This window comes from Manihot esculenta, chromosome 11 (assembly GCF_001659605.2).
Source record: "Manihot esculenta cultivar AM560-2 chromosome 11, M.esculenta_v8, whole genome shotgun sequence".
In the NCBI taxonomy this organism is placed as follows: Eukaryota; Viridiplantae; Streptophyta; class Magnoliopsida; order Malpighiales; family Euphorbiaceae; genus Manihot; species Manihot esculenta.
In genome coordinates, this window is record NC_035171.2 from 2655475 (window position 1) to 2671373 (window position 15899).

Genomic DNA, 15899 nt, shown 5'->3' on the forward strand with positions numbered 1-15899 from the left:
TTTTGTTTCGATTTTGGGTTTGAATAGTTATACTTGTCCTCCCATGTTTGGACGGCCTACTTCATCTTTTCACCAACAAAAATAGCAAAAATACTGAACTTCAGATGTGGATTTGCATAAAATTCATATTTCGATATTGTTTTTTTTCATTAAATTGCCAGTTTCCTTTTTCTCAAAAAATTTTCCAATTTTTCAATCGTGGTTTTATTTGGCTGCTGAAGAAAGAGATATATTTAATCTTATTGTTGGAATTATTGTTTAAAAAAAAATCATAATTTACTATTTTAAAAACAATTCATTTTCAATATTTTCCTCTTAAAATCTAACACACTAATAAAACTTTATTTTCTTACGTAATCACTAAATTTTCCCTTCCTCCAATGTAATTTAAAATAAAATATCTATTATTTTCAGTATAAAAATATTAAAAATAATATATATATATTTTTTTCAATTATGTTCTCAATATCATTTTGACCCTCACCGTCGTTATATCGCTTTGCTGTTAAGTAGAGAGAATAGTAGCAGTGCCTGTCAGTGTTGGAGAGGGAAGAGTTCATCAAGCGAGAGAGGGAGAGAGAGAGGAAATCTTAGAGCACAATGAGCGAAGAAAGTCCAAAGCTTTACACTGACAAGCCCAAGAAAGGTAAGAGCTCATTCTTGGTCTTTTTTATGACACACGAAAAATCAATTTCTTTTTCCTCAACTACCACTAAGGTTCTTTATGACTCTTCCATATTATTTCTTCTCTTCAATCATTGTTATGGTGGGGTTTGGCTGTTGATTCGATTCCTGTTCTTGAAATACCAGCACAACTTAAGCAATTTCAGGAGCAACGGAAGGCAAAGGATTTCTCTTCCCCAACACAAACAGCTTCTATTAAAGCCACACCAACGCCATCAGCAGCAGCCTCAGCTGCAGCAGCGTCTTACAAAATTGGGTCTCAGTCGATGGCTCCTCCTTCTCCTCCTCAGCCTCCAAAGGAGCCCTTCTCTAAGCGTTACAAGTTCTTGTGGCCTCTTCTGTTGGCTGTCAATCTCACGGTTGGAGGTGATCTTCTTCCCTCTTCTAAATGATTCTATTCTCATGCCCGTAAGTGTTTATAGCTGTGTAGCAGGCTTTTGGAACTTTTTTTTTTAATTCTTCTTTTTATTACTATTGTTGATTGTGTATTCTAGCCTTTCATGGTAAATTTTCAGCAACAATAGGTTTTCAATTTCTACTGCCATGTGCTCATCATCTCTTGGTTGAGTAAATGTTTCAGTGAGTTCATTCTTAGAATTTTTCTTTGAGGTCTTTGTTTTTGGTTTTTGGAGGTGTAAACATTTATATACTTCTGTATGTGTATATAAAATTTTCAAATGCCTGGTATTATGACACGGGTATTTGGAGTTTCTTTCTTACATACGAATTCATTTCATTGTTGGGGGGTAGTTTGTTTCTTTGATTAAGTTACAGCTTTACTTGGACATGTTGATGATTGTATTGCATTTTAAAAATCTCTTTTATATGGGAGATTGTTTGAGGGAAAAAAATTAATAGATGATCAGCATACTTGTGTGCATTAAGATGAGTGTGAAAAGTTCAGTTGGCAAGTTAAGAAATGAGTTCAGCTTACTCGTGTGCAGTAACGACCTAGTTTTAAGTGAGAAATAGTCTCATTGTAATATCCATTGAGAACTGGAACCCAGTGATGGCAATGGAATGTTAGAGATGCTTGAGCATGGCTTAGATCTTGGACATGCGAGAGTGATTCTCTAATTATAGAGCATTAGTATGTGGATTGTGTCAATGTTCCAAAACAAATTAAGTGGTCCTTGGATTTATAGTGGACTTGGACGATGCTTTTTCATCATGGTGAAATTCCAATTGTATGTCTTACTCTTCTAATTCCAAATTTCCCTTTTTCTTGCAGATTGTTTCCCTTCTGATTTAGGGTTTTCACTTTTTCAATTGTGCAATGCTTGAAAATCATTTCATTAGCTTCCAAATGAAGTTTTGAGGAATGTTTCGAAAAATTGTAATGCTGGCTTCTTCATATTATAAGTATGCATGGACTAAACTGTTCAACTGGTCAAAGCCTATGTAATACGCTACGCACTCAAATCTTTGAGTCAAGCCAGCTTTGTGTTTTCAGATGATCCAATCATGCATGGGACAACTATACTGGGTTAAATCTAAAAAACATATGTGTGTATATTTGTGTGTCTTCTGCAGTAATTTTTAATGAGCTTCCATTAAGTTTAACATTGCCCAATGGCATGTTTTCCAGTTCAGATTAACATATCACTTCACTGGACTGACAGATTGAGGAAGCATCTTGAAAACATTTAGCTGTAGGAGAACATGTTCTGCCCTTAACTTTGGGTGTGTGGTCCCATGAAGGGTGCATATATATATATACACTCATCTGGAGCATATAGAGGAGGCATTTTGTCAGCTCTTCAAACTGAAGAACTGTCAGAAGGCTCCAGCTTATGAATGTTTGTATCTCCCAGTTGTGATGTTTGTGGGCATATCATACAAGATATATTTTGTAATTTTCTTTATTTTTTAGCTTAGAGCCTATAACTTCTTCCTACAGATGCATTTTACAGACTTAATTGGGGTTCAGCATGGGAAAGGACTCTTATCTCTCTTTTTTTTTTTTTCTCTTTTCCTGCATACTTCTGAATTGTTTATACGGGAATGTCTTTTGGCATAAACTTCCTCTCAGTTTCGTGGAGTGTAGGCAGTTCTTGATCCTCCCATGATTATGTTCAAACTTAACCTATCATTACTTAAATGTCATAGGGGCATTTAAAAAGTTTATGGAGTACCCTTGTTGGCTGATGTGAATGTTTAGTATCATGTGCGATGTGTTAGTGTTTGTACTGCCTTTACTGTTGCACATGCCAATTTGTGTGTAGTGTAACTGTAAGGTAAGGGACTTCTTGGAAAAATATTATATAAAGAACAGCTTATTGACTAAATAATGGAAAAACTTTGCATCATTTCTCTTGCTTAAAAGATAACAAAAAACTATACTTATGTAGTACCATATCTTGTGTTTGCTGCACAAAATTATCACACTTCTAATGAATAGAAGATCTTTAAAATTTCTTAACAAATTATACCACAATTACATGATTATGGAACTAATTCTGAAAAATCTTAAATCATTAACAAACAATTAAAGATTTGGTCAGCTATTGTTTTACTTAACCTAAGATTTCCTCCCTTATCAATGTGAGTTTATCATGAAAAAAATTCCTTGATTTATTTTTGTATTCATGTCTTGGAGCACTTCTATCCAGTTGGTCACTTTGGTGCACTTGTCACCCAACTCCAATATTGATGCACTTCTCATCAGCAGCTCCTTGTTGATGCATTTCTCATCAAAATACTGGCCGGAAAATTTTTCTCCAATCCATGGTAATTTTGCACACGTTTTAACTCTCTCTCTCTCTCTCTTTTTTTTCCAGTAGAAAATCCTAAACTTGTGCCATGCACATTCATAAATTTCATATTTGAAGGTTGTATTTAAATTTTTGGAGAGGATGTCTCACAAGTTTTCTTTCATAAGCACTTCTTTTCCCTCTCACAAACCCCAGAAAGTCATTGAAGCTCCAGTACCACATATTGGAAAAAAAAACATTGGTAAAGGAGAAATATCTTTCTGAATCAATATAGGAAGAAGCTTTGTCCTCCTCTCTAACTCAAAAGATTAACAAATAGTCTCCATTTATATCATACCATATCTTGTGTTTATGGCACAAAATTAGTACCTCTAACATTCAATAAAAAGATCTCAAAAATTTCTCAACGTATTGTACCAACAATCACATGATTATGGAACAAACTCAAAAAATCTAAAATCATTACAAACAAATAGGACTTTTGGTTAGCCCTTAGTTGAATTTACTCCATGGAGATGTCCAAAATCATATCCATTTATTTTGCCTAGTAAACTATCCATGCATGAGATGCTGTGATGAACACATTTAAAGGTTTCTATTACTTCAATATTTGGTGGATATGTGCCCTTGTATTCTTTAGGGAATAAATGGGCAAAATTTTGCTGTGCAGCAGCCCCCATTCTTGAATGATCTTCCATATGACAGGATGCAGATGTATGCAATGTTTCTTAATGATAAGTTTTTTTTATTCTATATTTAAGAAAGAGTGGGTGTAAATCTAGTTTTTAAGCCATTGAGTGAGACATCTTCAGATATTACTGTCTATTGAGCTATTAGATAAAGTCCTCGATAGAATGGAGTGTATTAAATAAAGGAAAAGGAATAGGTATCTGTTTATCTGGAATTTATTGAATTTATTGATAGCAGAACATCTTTTTGCTCTAGGAGTGTGCAATCAATCGGTTCAGTTCTGAACTGAACTAATCTGAAAACCATTTTTTTTTATAGACCAAACCGAACAAGTAAATCAAATCAAACCAAACTGAAAAAATTAGTTCCTTTTGGAACCAACTGGTTCCACCCTCTATGCTGTCCATATTATATAGTGCATAGAAAATTGCCCAAAGTTTCCCAAATCAACTAATAATCCAAAATATCCAGAATTTGAAACAAATAGCAATCTGAATTCAATCAATCCAGAATTTGAAACAAATAAACTTACAACATAAAAATGGGTCCAGAATCCAGATCAACATTATTACTTTCAATCTCAACGATCCAGAAAATGAAACAACACAAACACAATGTACAAAAATAAGCACAGAGCAAATAGTGGAGTTAGGTGACAGCAATTTGAGATGCTGACTGCCAAGGTTGAAGTCACAACCAATATTAGGCAGCGGTTGAAAGCACACATGAGGTTGCATGACCCAGTCGCACAGTGAAAGCTGAGATTTTAGTTAAACAAATAAGGCTACATGTCCAGGCGTACATCAAATATTCCAAAGCAATGACCAGCGCTTGAACAACAGAGAGGAAGGGAGAAAAAAGAAAGGAAAAAAGGAGTATGAACCTGTCTGACTGGAGTCGAGATCGAAGATGGAGGTGTTGATCGTGGAAGGAGCACATGAATGGTAGTGCAAATCTGTTGAAGTAAACAAGAACCTGTTGAAGTGAAAGGAGGCAAATGAATTCTGGTTCTGAAAGTGGAAGGAACTATTGAACAAATGAAAAGAAACAAAATGGAATTATGGTGCAGGGTGGAGGAGCGAGAAGCAGCAGTGTGAAACTGAAAATCCCTAGCTTAGGGTTTTCATTTTCAGTGTATATATGCAGAATGGAGATGATGACATTTTATGTAAATCAATAAAATCAGTTTGGTTTATTTGTTTTTTTTACTGGATAAACTGAACTGAAAAGCCAAAGAAAAAGAAAAAAAACCAAATTAAATTGGTTCAGTTCAATGTTTAGTTAAAACCGTTGTTTATAATCATTATTTTGTGATGGAGCTGGTTCTTATCTGCCAACAAAGCAATTTTAGTTGTTTTATGGTTACAGTGATAAATGATGAGCACTAGCAAATGTCCCTTATTTGTCTTCCTTCGAGTGTTAGTGGCAGCCAATTGCGATTATTCCTTTTCAGCACTTATTTAGCAACTGAGCTATAAACATCTTGTTTGAGAGGTGAGTATATGTTTCCTCTGGTCCAGGTGTCTGGCTTTTTTTATTGCCTATTCTTAATGTTTTAAGAGTTAAATTCGTGGATTTAAAGTTGGCACTTGTTTTTGAAGCTTTCAACTGATTGTGACGTAAAAGTTCTTAGTGATTATGCATTTCTTCCCATGGACTAAAGTTTTTTTTTTTGTAATTTTGCAGCTTACTTATTCATGAGAACAAAGAAAAGTGATACAGACCTACAGGAAGAAGTGGCAACCAATGTCTCCTCTGCTTCAGTTTCATCTACATCTACTAAAACTACAACAGTTCCTGAGAAGCCTGCATTGCCCACAGTTTCAGAACCTGTGAAGCTGCATGAAGCTATCCCAGAGAGTCAACGGCGTGAACTGTACAAGTGGATTTTGGAAGAGAAAAGAAAGGTCAAAACAAAAGATCCCCAAGAGAAGAAGCGCATCGATGAAGAGAAAGCGATTCTTAAACAGTTCATTCGAGCAAAATCCATCCCAAGTATTTAGTTGTTTTTGCTCTTATTTCGACGTGAATTTAGCAGATTTTCTTTCATCAGTTGAGAAGTTTGAATTCTGCAGTTACTGAATTTCAATGCATATACTGTTTTCTCCTAAATGTTTGATTCTAGGTGAGATTTTCAAAAGTCTTCTCATGTTTTGTGATTACTATTGCTTTTTTTTCTGATACAATGTTGAGGTTTGTTTTTCTGAAAGATTCTTGTTGACCATAAACTTACTGATTGTACTTGCCTTTGTGTGGTCAGATATATACACTTGCAGACCTGCAGGTTGAATCATTGTTTTATATCAAATACAGTACACTGTAATATGAAATCTGCCTGACTGATCTATGGCCAACAATGCCACTCTGATCTGCATTAGTTTTTCAAATGTTTTCTTTACAAATAAAATAATCATCTATAAGTTCTTGTTTCTCTCTCTACCTTTATCACCATTTTCACTTTTTTTTTTGGGGTGTTATCTTGCTAATATTCCTTCACATTCTATCTGACGATAGGTCTTTAAAAAACTAGGTTTTAAGTCACTCTTTGCTGTCATTTTGTCATATTAGCATCAGTTGGCTAACATCATTTTCAGGGGGAGATTAGATTTAATCTAATTTGTTGTCCAATTAGAGAAATTAGAAATGGAGCATTTTCTTCCAACTTTTGTGTTGAAGAGATTCACATGGTGACATGGGCCTAATGAGAGCTTGCACAATTTCCAAAGAGGATGTGGACACAACCAATATGCATGCTGAGAGTACCCACAACATGCAAGGTTCCAAAATCAAACCAAATTCAACAACCAACTAGAATGGTTTCCAACCTAAAATTATTTATAATTATTTTCTTTTTTAAAAAACTCCAACTCAATATCATCTTCTGCCATATTACAAAATATAAAATACTCCCCAGAGTACAAAAGCCCTAAACTCCAAACTTTCAAAAGAATTTAGAAACATATCCTATATATTCTCTAAGATTCTTGGTGATATAGAAAAGGTTTAACAAATGAACTTATGAGAGAGAGTCCGAAGGTCTAATGTAATTATTATAATTGATTAAAGTATTAATTTTGTTAAAAAGATACCTAATCATATGTTAGGTAGTTTGAACAAAGAGCTAAGTAATAGACCTCAACAATTAAATATATACTGCAATCAAAGGAATGGGCCACATAGAGTACCCCATTATTTGATAACAGTCAAAGAGAGAGATTTTGAAAGTTAAAAGATTAGATTAATTAATTAACTTTTCTCCAAAAGAGATGGCTTTTATTTCTTTTCTTTCTTTTTACATCCAAAATGGACAAAACTACCCATCATCAAATCACATTGCAAACAACAAATTCAAGGGTAATAATCACTACCCATTTAGTATTTTTTTGTTAAAAAGAGGTATCCACATGTGGCCTCTCCCATATAAAATGAGAGTGAAGGATGGGGATGAAAGTAACATGAGAGGCTGTCCTATTGTGTATGTGTGAGGATTGGGTGATAATTTCAGTGCATAGAGAGAGAGGGACAAAAGCAGAGGCAAAGATGATGATGATGAAGAATGTGGTTGGAGTAATTGAGTCTCACATGAATGCACGAGGCCACCAGCTGCGCCTGCGCCTGCAGCTTCAAGGAGAGGGTCGCCTCCAGCCCCTCCCCTGTGCCACAACACAATCATGCACTTGTGGGGACTTCTTCTACACCTATACTTATTATATACACTCACACTCATACATTTTTTTTATACATACATCATGCCCATATAGATTTTGTACTTTAATTCTTAGTTAAATTAATCACTAATCATAATTTGATCCATGCTTGCCACCCTAATTTTGACTTGCCACCCAATTAACAAACCCTATATCTAGCTAGCAAACATTATTTCTCTCTTCTTTTTTTTTTTTTATGATCAACTTTGCAACTTTTACAAAATGGGAAATGTGTTTTTCTTCATTTTCTCTTTCAAAACTTTAGCAAAGCCCATCCAATAACAAAATATATAACTAATAAATATTATGACCATTAATATATAGGAATGTATGTATCCGACTCGAATTTAATTTATATTAATAATTAAAAATTAATTTAAATTACTCAAATTTATTTTAAATATGATTATTATTGTCCAAATAAAATTTAAATTCATTTAATCTTATATATTTTAATTAATAATTTATATAAAAATATTTTTTAATTAATAATTTTTATTTAAAAAATCTAATATTTTTAAAAAATATCTTAAATAAAAATATATAAAAAAATTTATAAATATTATTATAAAATATATTTTTTATATTAAATTAATTATTTATATATACGGATTGAAGAAGTGAGTATTTATACATAAAATCCGAATTCCATCCAAATTCAGAACGAATATCATTTTTTTAAATTTGAACAAATTTAAAATTTGATTATAATTATTTAAATCAGTCCTATTAAAATTCAATCGGATTGAATACCTAAAAATAACTGATTCGTTACCATCCCTATTAATATAATAATAAACAATAATGACTATCATTAATCTCACCTCAATTATTAATACAAAGTTACTGATCTCATCAATCCACACAGAGCAATGAATTTACTAAAAGGTTTAGTTTGGGTCAGGTTTTTCCGATCCGACCCAACCCGACCCAATTATGTCTTATGCATGTATGTGTTCATATGCATATGAAACTTCAAAGACAAAACTACATAGTAATAACTTATATACATCTCCCAACACAAAATATTATCTTCTTCAACCTTGAGCTCATATATTCTCTCTCTCTCTCTCTCTATACCACACGCGTGCACTTACACATGCATATATTTTTACATCTTAAATAATGTCATCATCATCCTATAGTCACCATGATTAATCACATTTAAGAGAAAGCAAGAGAAAAGAGAGAGAAGCATCTATAATGGACAATTTATTGTGGATTGTATTAGCAATCTTGTTGTCTTCCATAATCCTGTACAAGAACAGGAACATCAGATCATCAAAGTACAAAACCCCACTTCCTTTAGGCAACCTTGGATGGCCTTTTCTCGGAGAAACCCTCGACTTCATTTCCTGTGCTTACTCAGACCGCCCTGAAACCTTCATGGATAAACGTCGCCGCATGTAAGTTTCTGTCCATCTTTCTATACATACATACATGTATTAATCCTAGATGATACACCTTAACAACTCAAGTTTTATTGTTAATGAATCTGCTCCTACATGTATGTATATGTGTGTGTTTCATTTAGTTACCATGTACTTATTTGAATAAGCAAGTAATTAATATCTGAACCATAATGAAAGAAAAGGCTCAAAGGGAAGCTTTAGAGCCTATCTGCTTTTCTTTTTCAGGGTTTTGCAGGAAAGTATATATGTCTGCAGAAACTAGAAGATATGATGATGATGATGAGATTTTCTTTTCTTTTTCTTGTTTGTTTTTGGTAGGTATGGGAAGGTGTTCAAGTCTCACATATTTGGAAGTCCTACTATAGTATCAACAGATGCAGAAGTGAGCAAATTTATACTACAAAGTGATGCAAAGATCTTTGTTCCTTCTTACCCGAAATCTCTCACAGAGTTGATGGGAAAATCCTCCATTTTGCTCATCAATGGTAGCTTACAGAAGAGAATACATGGCCTTGTAGGCGCCTTCTTCAAGTCCGCTCATCTCAAAGTTCAAATCACCAGAGACATGCAAGTTTATGTTCAAGAATCAATGCAGAAATGGAACGATCACCACCCAGTATACATACAAGACGAAACCAAGAATGTTAGTGCTCACCTTCTCTCTCTCTCTGTGACTCAGTTTTGTTTTCTTCTGTTTGTGCTGTTTTAGCAGAGAGTGAATTCGATTCTTGGAGTTTGAAACCCATTTTTTCTGAGATGAATTCCCTTTTCTTTATTTCTGGGGAGAAGAGTTCAGTTCCATTTTGGACATGAGAAAAAACAAAAGTTGTCATCTTTCTTAAACCTATCTCTGTCTTCTTCTTCTTCTAAGTTTTCACATGTTCCATGAAAAAGTACTGCTGAAGAGAGCTTCAATGGACATGTAGAATCTCTTTGCTTTGCCTTTGTCTCTCACTGTAGTGAAAGGAATCATTGATGTTTGAATTTTATCTCTGGCTTCTACTTAAGTTAGAAATGATTTTGCTGGAAAGTAGTGGAGTTATGGGGTTCATAATAATTTTGCATGAAATCATTTTGTCTTCAACATAATTATTTCTTACAGCTTCTTTCTAAAAGTTACTAAGAAATACACTTCCTTTTGTCTCCAGATTGCCTTTCAAGTCTTAGTCAAGGCATTGATCAGCTTGGATCCTGGTGAAGAAATGGAGTCACTGAAGAAGCAGTTCCAAGAATTTATCTCTGGTCTCATGTCTCTACCCATCAATATCCCTGGAACTCAACTTTATCGCTCTTTACAGGCAAGACAATTAAATTTTAAAAAAAAAACTGTTCATGTCTCTTTGAAAAATTTTCAATTCACTAATTATTGCTAATTAAGCCTTATTAACTACAAGCCATATCTAGATAAATAAACTTTCTATAATTGGTTTCAGGCCAAGAAGAGAATGGTGAAGTTGGTGCAGAAAATTATTCAATCTAAAAGGGATCATCATCATCATCATCATCATCAAGATGGTGGAAGCTCAACAGCAGCTAAAGATGTGGTGGATATTCTGCTTAATGATGCAAGTGAACAATTCACCCATGAACTAATAGCAGATAACATAATTGATATGATGATTCCTGGGGAGGATTCTGTTCCAGTTCTTATGACTCTAGCCATCAAATACCTTTCAGATTGCCCTGCTGCCTTGCAACAATTAACAGTAAGTTAAATAATTTTTCTCTCTTCTTTCGTTTCAGTCTACTCGATCAATTAAAGGCTAAAATAATTCTAGCTAGTTAATTATTATTATACTTAATTAATTAGTCAAAATTAAGATGTGGGTAGTCGGCTATCTAGCTAAAGATCTTTTTGACTAGTTTAAATTTATAAATTAATTAATTTTTTTTATTATTGTAATCATGTCATTTTCATTCTTCTTATCCTTCCAGCTGAAAAATTTTCCTTTGCACCTGAATAGTTGCATTCATAGGTCTCGTAGACACAAGTGGGATACTGAAATAAGCATATCTTCTAGGGTTTTGCCCACACTACTCTTGTACTTATGGTTATGGCCAATTCATGTCCTCATTACAGGAAAAAACAAACATGTTCCCATCCCATTAAAATACTCTTCCTTCTATTTTTATTAGAGAATTATATATAAAAATTTAAATGAAAATAAAATAATTTTATCTTTATGTTAGGGTTTAAATTGGTGGAAACGTATGGACATAGGACTCAAAACTATAGTATTTTTAGGGTCAATTTCATTAATTTGTTAGGTGAGATATCAATGTCTTTGTGCATTGATCCACGTGTGAGTTGTAACTTTCAATTAGGGCTTTTTGTTTTTTGTTCATTTCCTAATTTTCTTGGTTGTTTTTTTTTCTTATATAGATTTGTCTTTGTCTTAATTCTCTAATTTGAAAACAATTCCATTCAGGATGAGAACATGAAATTGAAAAATCTCAAAGCTCAGCTTGGGGAGCCACTAAGTTGGACTGATTACTTATCACTACCATTTACACAGAAGGTAAAAACCAATAATCAATCAAGCAAGTAAATTATATATTTAGCATTAAAATAATTAATTAATAATTTTTTTTTTCCTTTTATTTGAAAAGGTGATCACAGAAACTTTAAGAATGGGAAACATTATAGTTGGGGTAATGAGAAAGGCCATGAAGGATGTAGAGATCAAAGGGTATTTGATTCCAAAAGGATGGTGTGCTTTTGCATATTTTAGATCAATTCATCTTGATGGAAATCACTATGATTGGCCTTATCAGTTCAATCCATGGAGGTGGCAAGTAAGAAATCATTCTCTCTTTTTATTTTTATTTTCAACACGATTAAAGTTGAATTACGATAACAACGAATATTTATTCTATTTATAAGAATAAAACACTCGATTTCAAAATTATTTATTTTTATAAGCATCTAAGTTGAAGTTGTGGAGAGATTCACAGGACAAAGACACAAGCAATAGCAACTTCACTCCATTTGGAGGTGGACAGAGATTATGTCCTGGTCTTGACTTGGCTAGGCTGGAAGCTTCCATCTTCTTACACCACTTAGTTACACAATTTAGGTAATTAATTTCTCTCACTCAACTGCTGATTGATTAGCTAATTTTGCTGTTTATTTATATATAATATTTTATCTATGAAATAATTCATAATTTTTTTTAATAAGCAATAATTCATAATTATTTAGAAGAGTTGTCATCCACTGAACCCTTAGATTTCCCCCTTCACTTTATAAAAAAAAGAGCCAAGACAAGATAAAATCATGACATTGCATCCAACTTTCTGCCATTTTTACATGGCTTCATTTCTTTCCTTAGTTGCTTCCAACAAAACCAAACCCTCCTTTGCAAATTTACCACAAGCAATTACAGCTGATGAATATTTATTTTATTTTTAATAGAATTATCCTTTTGCTTAAACAAATAGTTAATTATTGTATAAACTTTAAATACATTGCATATTATTATTATTAATATTTTATTTATTTTACCATATGAGTAATATGAAATTGATTTGAGCTCATCAACATCAATCAATCAGTCAATCTTCAATCATCTAGCTATATAACTACTCATGGTTGGCTCAAAGCATTACAAATTAAAACCAAATCTGCAGAGGTCACTTCATATATATTTAGCCATTATTTCTACTATGAATCTAGCCCTACCTAAGAGATTTGACTACATTTCACCACTATGAGCCATTCAACTTATGGGTCCCTAACCATTAATCTAGAGTTTTTTTTTTTTTTTAAACTATAGCTTTAGTTGAAATTTAAAATTTTGAAATGTTACATTTTAAAAAAAAATTAATATTAATGAGTTACGACTCCCTTTTCAAAAATTATTTCAAAAATTAATTAAAAAAAAAATACTTAAAACCATATGAAGAGTGAGATTTCCCTATATTTCTATCGAATAGCCTATCTCGAAATTGTAACAGATCTTGACAAAAAAAATTATAATATTATATTAAATTTGAATTATGATTAATTCAAATTGAATCTCTTATAAGGACATATTATTTTATTTTAAATTGAATCGAAATTGATCAAATGAAAATGATTAAAAAATAATTTTTTTAAGAAAGTGGTGAATATGATTTGATGATTTAGTATAGAATGAAGGCATAGACAAAATGGAATAGTGAAATTTAGGACTATGTATGTAAACATATATAGCTATAGGCCATACTTGAAACCAAAATTCAAAAACCCTAGCTAGCTACTTTATAATTGATTTGATTATTCTTTTGCTAAAGTCTTATAATAAAGCATCCCAAGTTGTATTTCTCCTTGAAAATTGAATTATTGGTCTAACACATAATATATTAAATATATTTATAATTTAATTAGAAATTTTAATTAATGGTATGAATTTTGATTTTTGGTTAATGAATGCAGTTGGGTGGCTGAGGAAGATGCAATTGTAAACTTCCCAACAGTGAGAATGAAGAGAAGAATGCCAATTTGGGTCAAAAGGAGAGAAATAAATAATATAAATAAAGATCCTTGAGCACATAAAAATTTATAAAAAAATTTTCCTTAAGGCCAACAAGAAAAAGACTCAAAGGCATCAAAATCATAGTATATTATTATTAAAATAATAATTATTGTCATTTGCCACAGTGCACACGTGTGGGGGACATCAACAAGACTGACACAAATTTGTCCTCTTCCATTTAGCTAGGTATTGCAAATGTTAGACTATAGAATAATATTTTTTTTTTTCATGGGACCCTTTTTTTTATAATTATCACTTGTTTTTCAATAATTTTTTATTTTTTTTTTACCATTTGCATGTAAAATTGATTGTGAATTGTAAAACAAGGTGAGTTGATTCAAGTAGTGGGCATAAATCAATGATTTGTGGTGTTGGGTCCCAATGAATTTGAACATTCAATGTCTTAGAACATCTTTTGTCCGAAATTTTTCCTATTAAGTAATTTTTGAAACCACATCTCCTCAGATTTCACAAACTGTGGCCCATCTTCATTCATCATTTTAATTTTTTTTATTAATGAAAATTTCTTTTCACTGAATTGTAATTAATAAATTATTTAATAAGATGTGACTTTTTTTTTTTAATTTACTCATATATCAAAAACAAATAAAAGAAAATAGATAGCCAAATTCGATATATTTAAATTTCAAAAGAAAATAAATAATTAATATTCCTTTTATATTATATATTGAAAATAATGGTGGATGAAATTCGTATTCGATTTAAATAAAAAATTAATTCAATTAAATTAATTTTTAATTTAATTTTTAATTTAATTTGATTTTAATTAGTAAAAATTAATAAAATTAAATTATAGAAATTAAATTATAATTATAATTAAAATATTTCAATTAAATTTTATAATATTTAAAATAAAATGTAAGAAATAAATAGTTAATTAAAAAATTCAATTGATTAAATGAAATTGAATTAGATCGATTTAATTTAAATAAATTTTTTATTTAAAATCAATTTGATTTGATTTTTACAAATATTAAAATTTTAATTTTTAATTTATTCGATTTGATTTTAAATTGAATCGATCGAATATTCATTTATATTTCTTAAACATAAAAATAAATAAAAAAATAAAAGATCAAAACAATGTCATTTTCTGAATCAATTTGTGTGAAAAATATAGAGAATAAAAATAACTAAATATGTTTTATATGAAAAGATTAAATTATAATTAAAATTAAAATTAAAATATTTTAATTAAATTTATAATTTTTAAAATAAAGGGTAAAAAATAAAGTGTATTAAAAAGTTCAACCGATCAAGTGAAATTGAATTAAATCGGTTTAATTCAAATCAGTTTTTATTTAAAATTAATTCGATTCGATTTTAATAAATACTAAAATTTTAATTTTTAATTTATTCGATTCGATTTGAAATCAAAGTGATAGAATGAACACTTGTTTCTTGAAAATAGTGGAATAAAAGATAAAAAGAATGTCATTTTCTGAACAACTTGTGTGAAAAATATAGAGAATAAAAATAATTAAATTCATTTCATATGTTGGATAGAGATGATTGAAATTGCAACTTTTGAAGACATAATTATAATTATAATTATAATTAATTAAGGAGGTCCCATTGCTCCATGGCAGTTAGAGGCTTCATTCATGAATCTCTTCTGTAAAATTAATTAACAATTAATCCTTCCACTAATCTTAATCAAACTTTTCTACTTCTAGATGATCCTTAATCATGAAAATGATGAATTTTTATTTGATACCTCATGCTTTAAATCTCATCCATCTGCAATCTCCTATCTTATTATTATTACCTTTTTAAATGGACCAAACAAGAATAAGCCCTGTAATGGATTGATGTGGTCTTGGGCCTAAAACCCAAATTTGCATTAGGGTTTGGACCCTTCTTCTTGTGAGGCCTTAATTTTCCCAAAAAATGAGGACCTCTAGGTCTTGTTTGGATAGGTGAAGGAGTGAGAATAAGCATGGAAACGTAAAATAATTTTTATACTTTCACTTAAATTTATTTGAAAAGGGGAAAAATAAAGAAAAATAAAAATTAGTTAATATGTGGGATTCCATAAATAATTTGTTCTTCAAATTATAAACTATGTAAATATTAAATAAATAAATTTATATTTTGTCTTTAAAAATAATTTATTTTAATTGTAAATAATGTTTAGGTGGAGTATAATAAATT

General features: G+C 31.1%; 2 protein-coding genes and 1 long non-coding RNA gene across 4 annotated transcripts; 2 read left to right on the forward strand and 1 right to left on the reverse strand.

Annotated features, from left to right (window-relative positions):
* The first annotated feature begins 471 nt into the window (after positions 1 to 471).
* LOC110626401 lies at positions 472 to 6381 on the forward strand. The gene is made up of 3 exons (XM_021772257.2): positions 472 to 646; positions 811 to 1050; positions 5775 to 6381. The coding sequence occupies exons 1-3, from the start codon at positions 601 to 603 to the stop codon at positions 6089 to 6091; spliced, it is 603 nt and encodes a 200-aa protein (XP_021627949.1). The 5' UTR covers positions 472 to 600; the 3' UTR covers positions 6092 to 6381.
* A 2209-nt stretch (positions 6382 to 8590) lies between these two features.
* LOC122725122 lies at positions 8591 to 9777 on the reverse strand. Its single transcript, XR_006352560.1, has 2 exons — positions 9641 to 9777; positions 8591 to 9177 (listed from the first exon to the last, which is right to left on the reverse strand). It is a non-coding gene; the product is annotated as an uncharacterized LOC122725122 (long non-coding RNA).
* Positions 8818 to 14194, forward strand: LOC110626427 (3-epi-6-deoxocathasterone 23-monooxygenase CYP90D1). Of its 2 annotated transcripts, none has more exons than XM_021772324.2 (8): positions 8818 to 9201; positions 9526 to 9850; positions 10356 to 10505; positions 10641 to 10913; positions 11637 to 11726; positions 11818 to 12003; positions 12145 to 12284; positions 13625 to 14194. In XM_021772324.2, the coding sequence occupies exons 1-8, from the start codon at positions 8999 to 9001 to the stop codon at positions 13734 to 13736; spliced, it is 1479 nt and encodes a 492-aa protein (XP_021628016.1). In that variant the 5' UTR covers positions 8818 to 8998; the 3' UTR covers positions 13737 to 14194. The 2 variants fall into 2 exon arrangements, with proteins under 2 accessions (XP_021628016.1, XP_021628017.1); XM_021772325.2 differs by having other exon boundaries at positions 12163 to 12284; positions 13625 to 14190.
* Positions 14195 to 15899: the final 1705 nt, after the last annotated feature.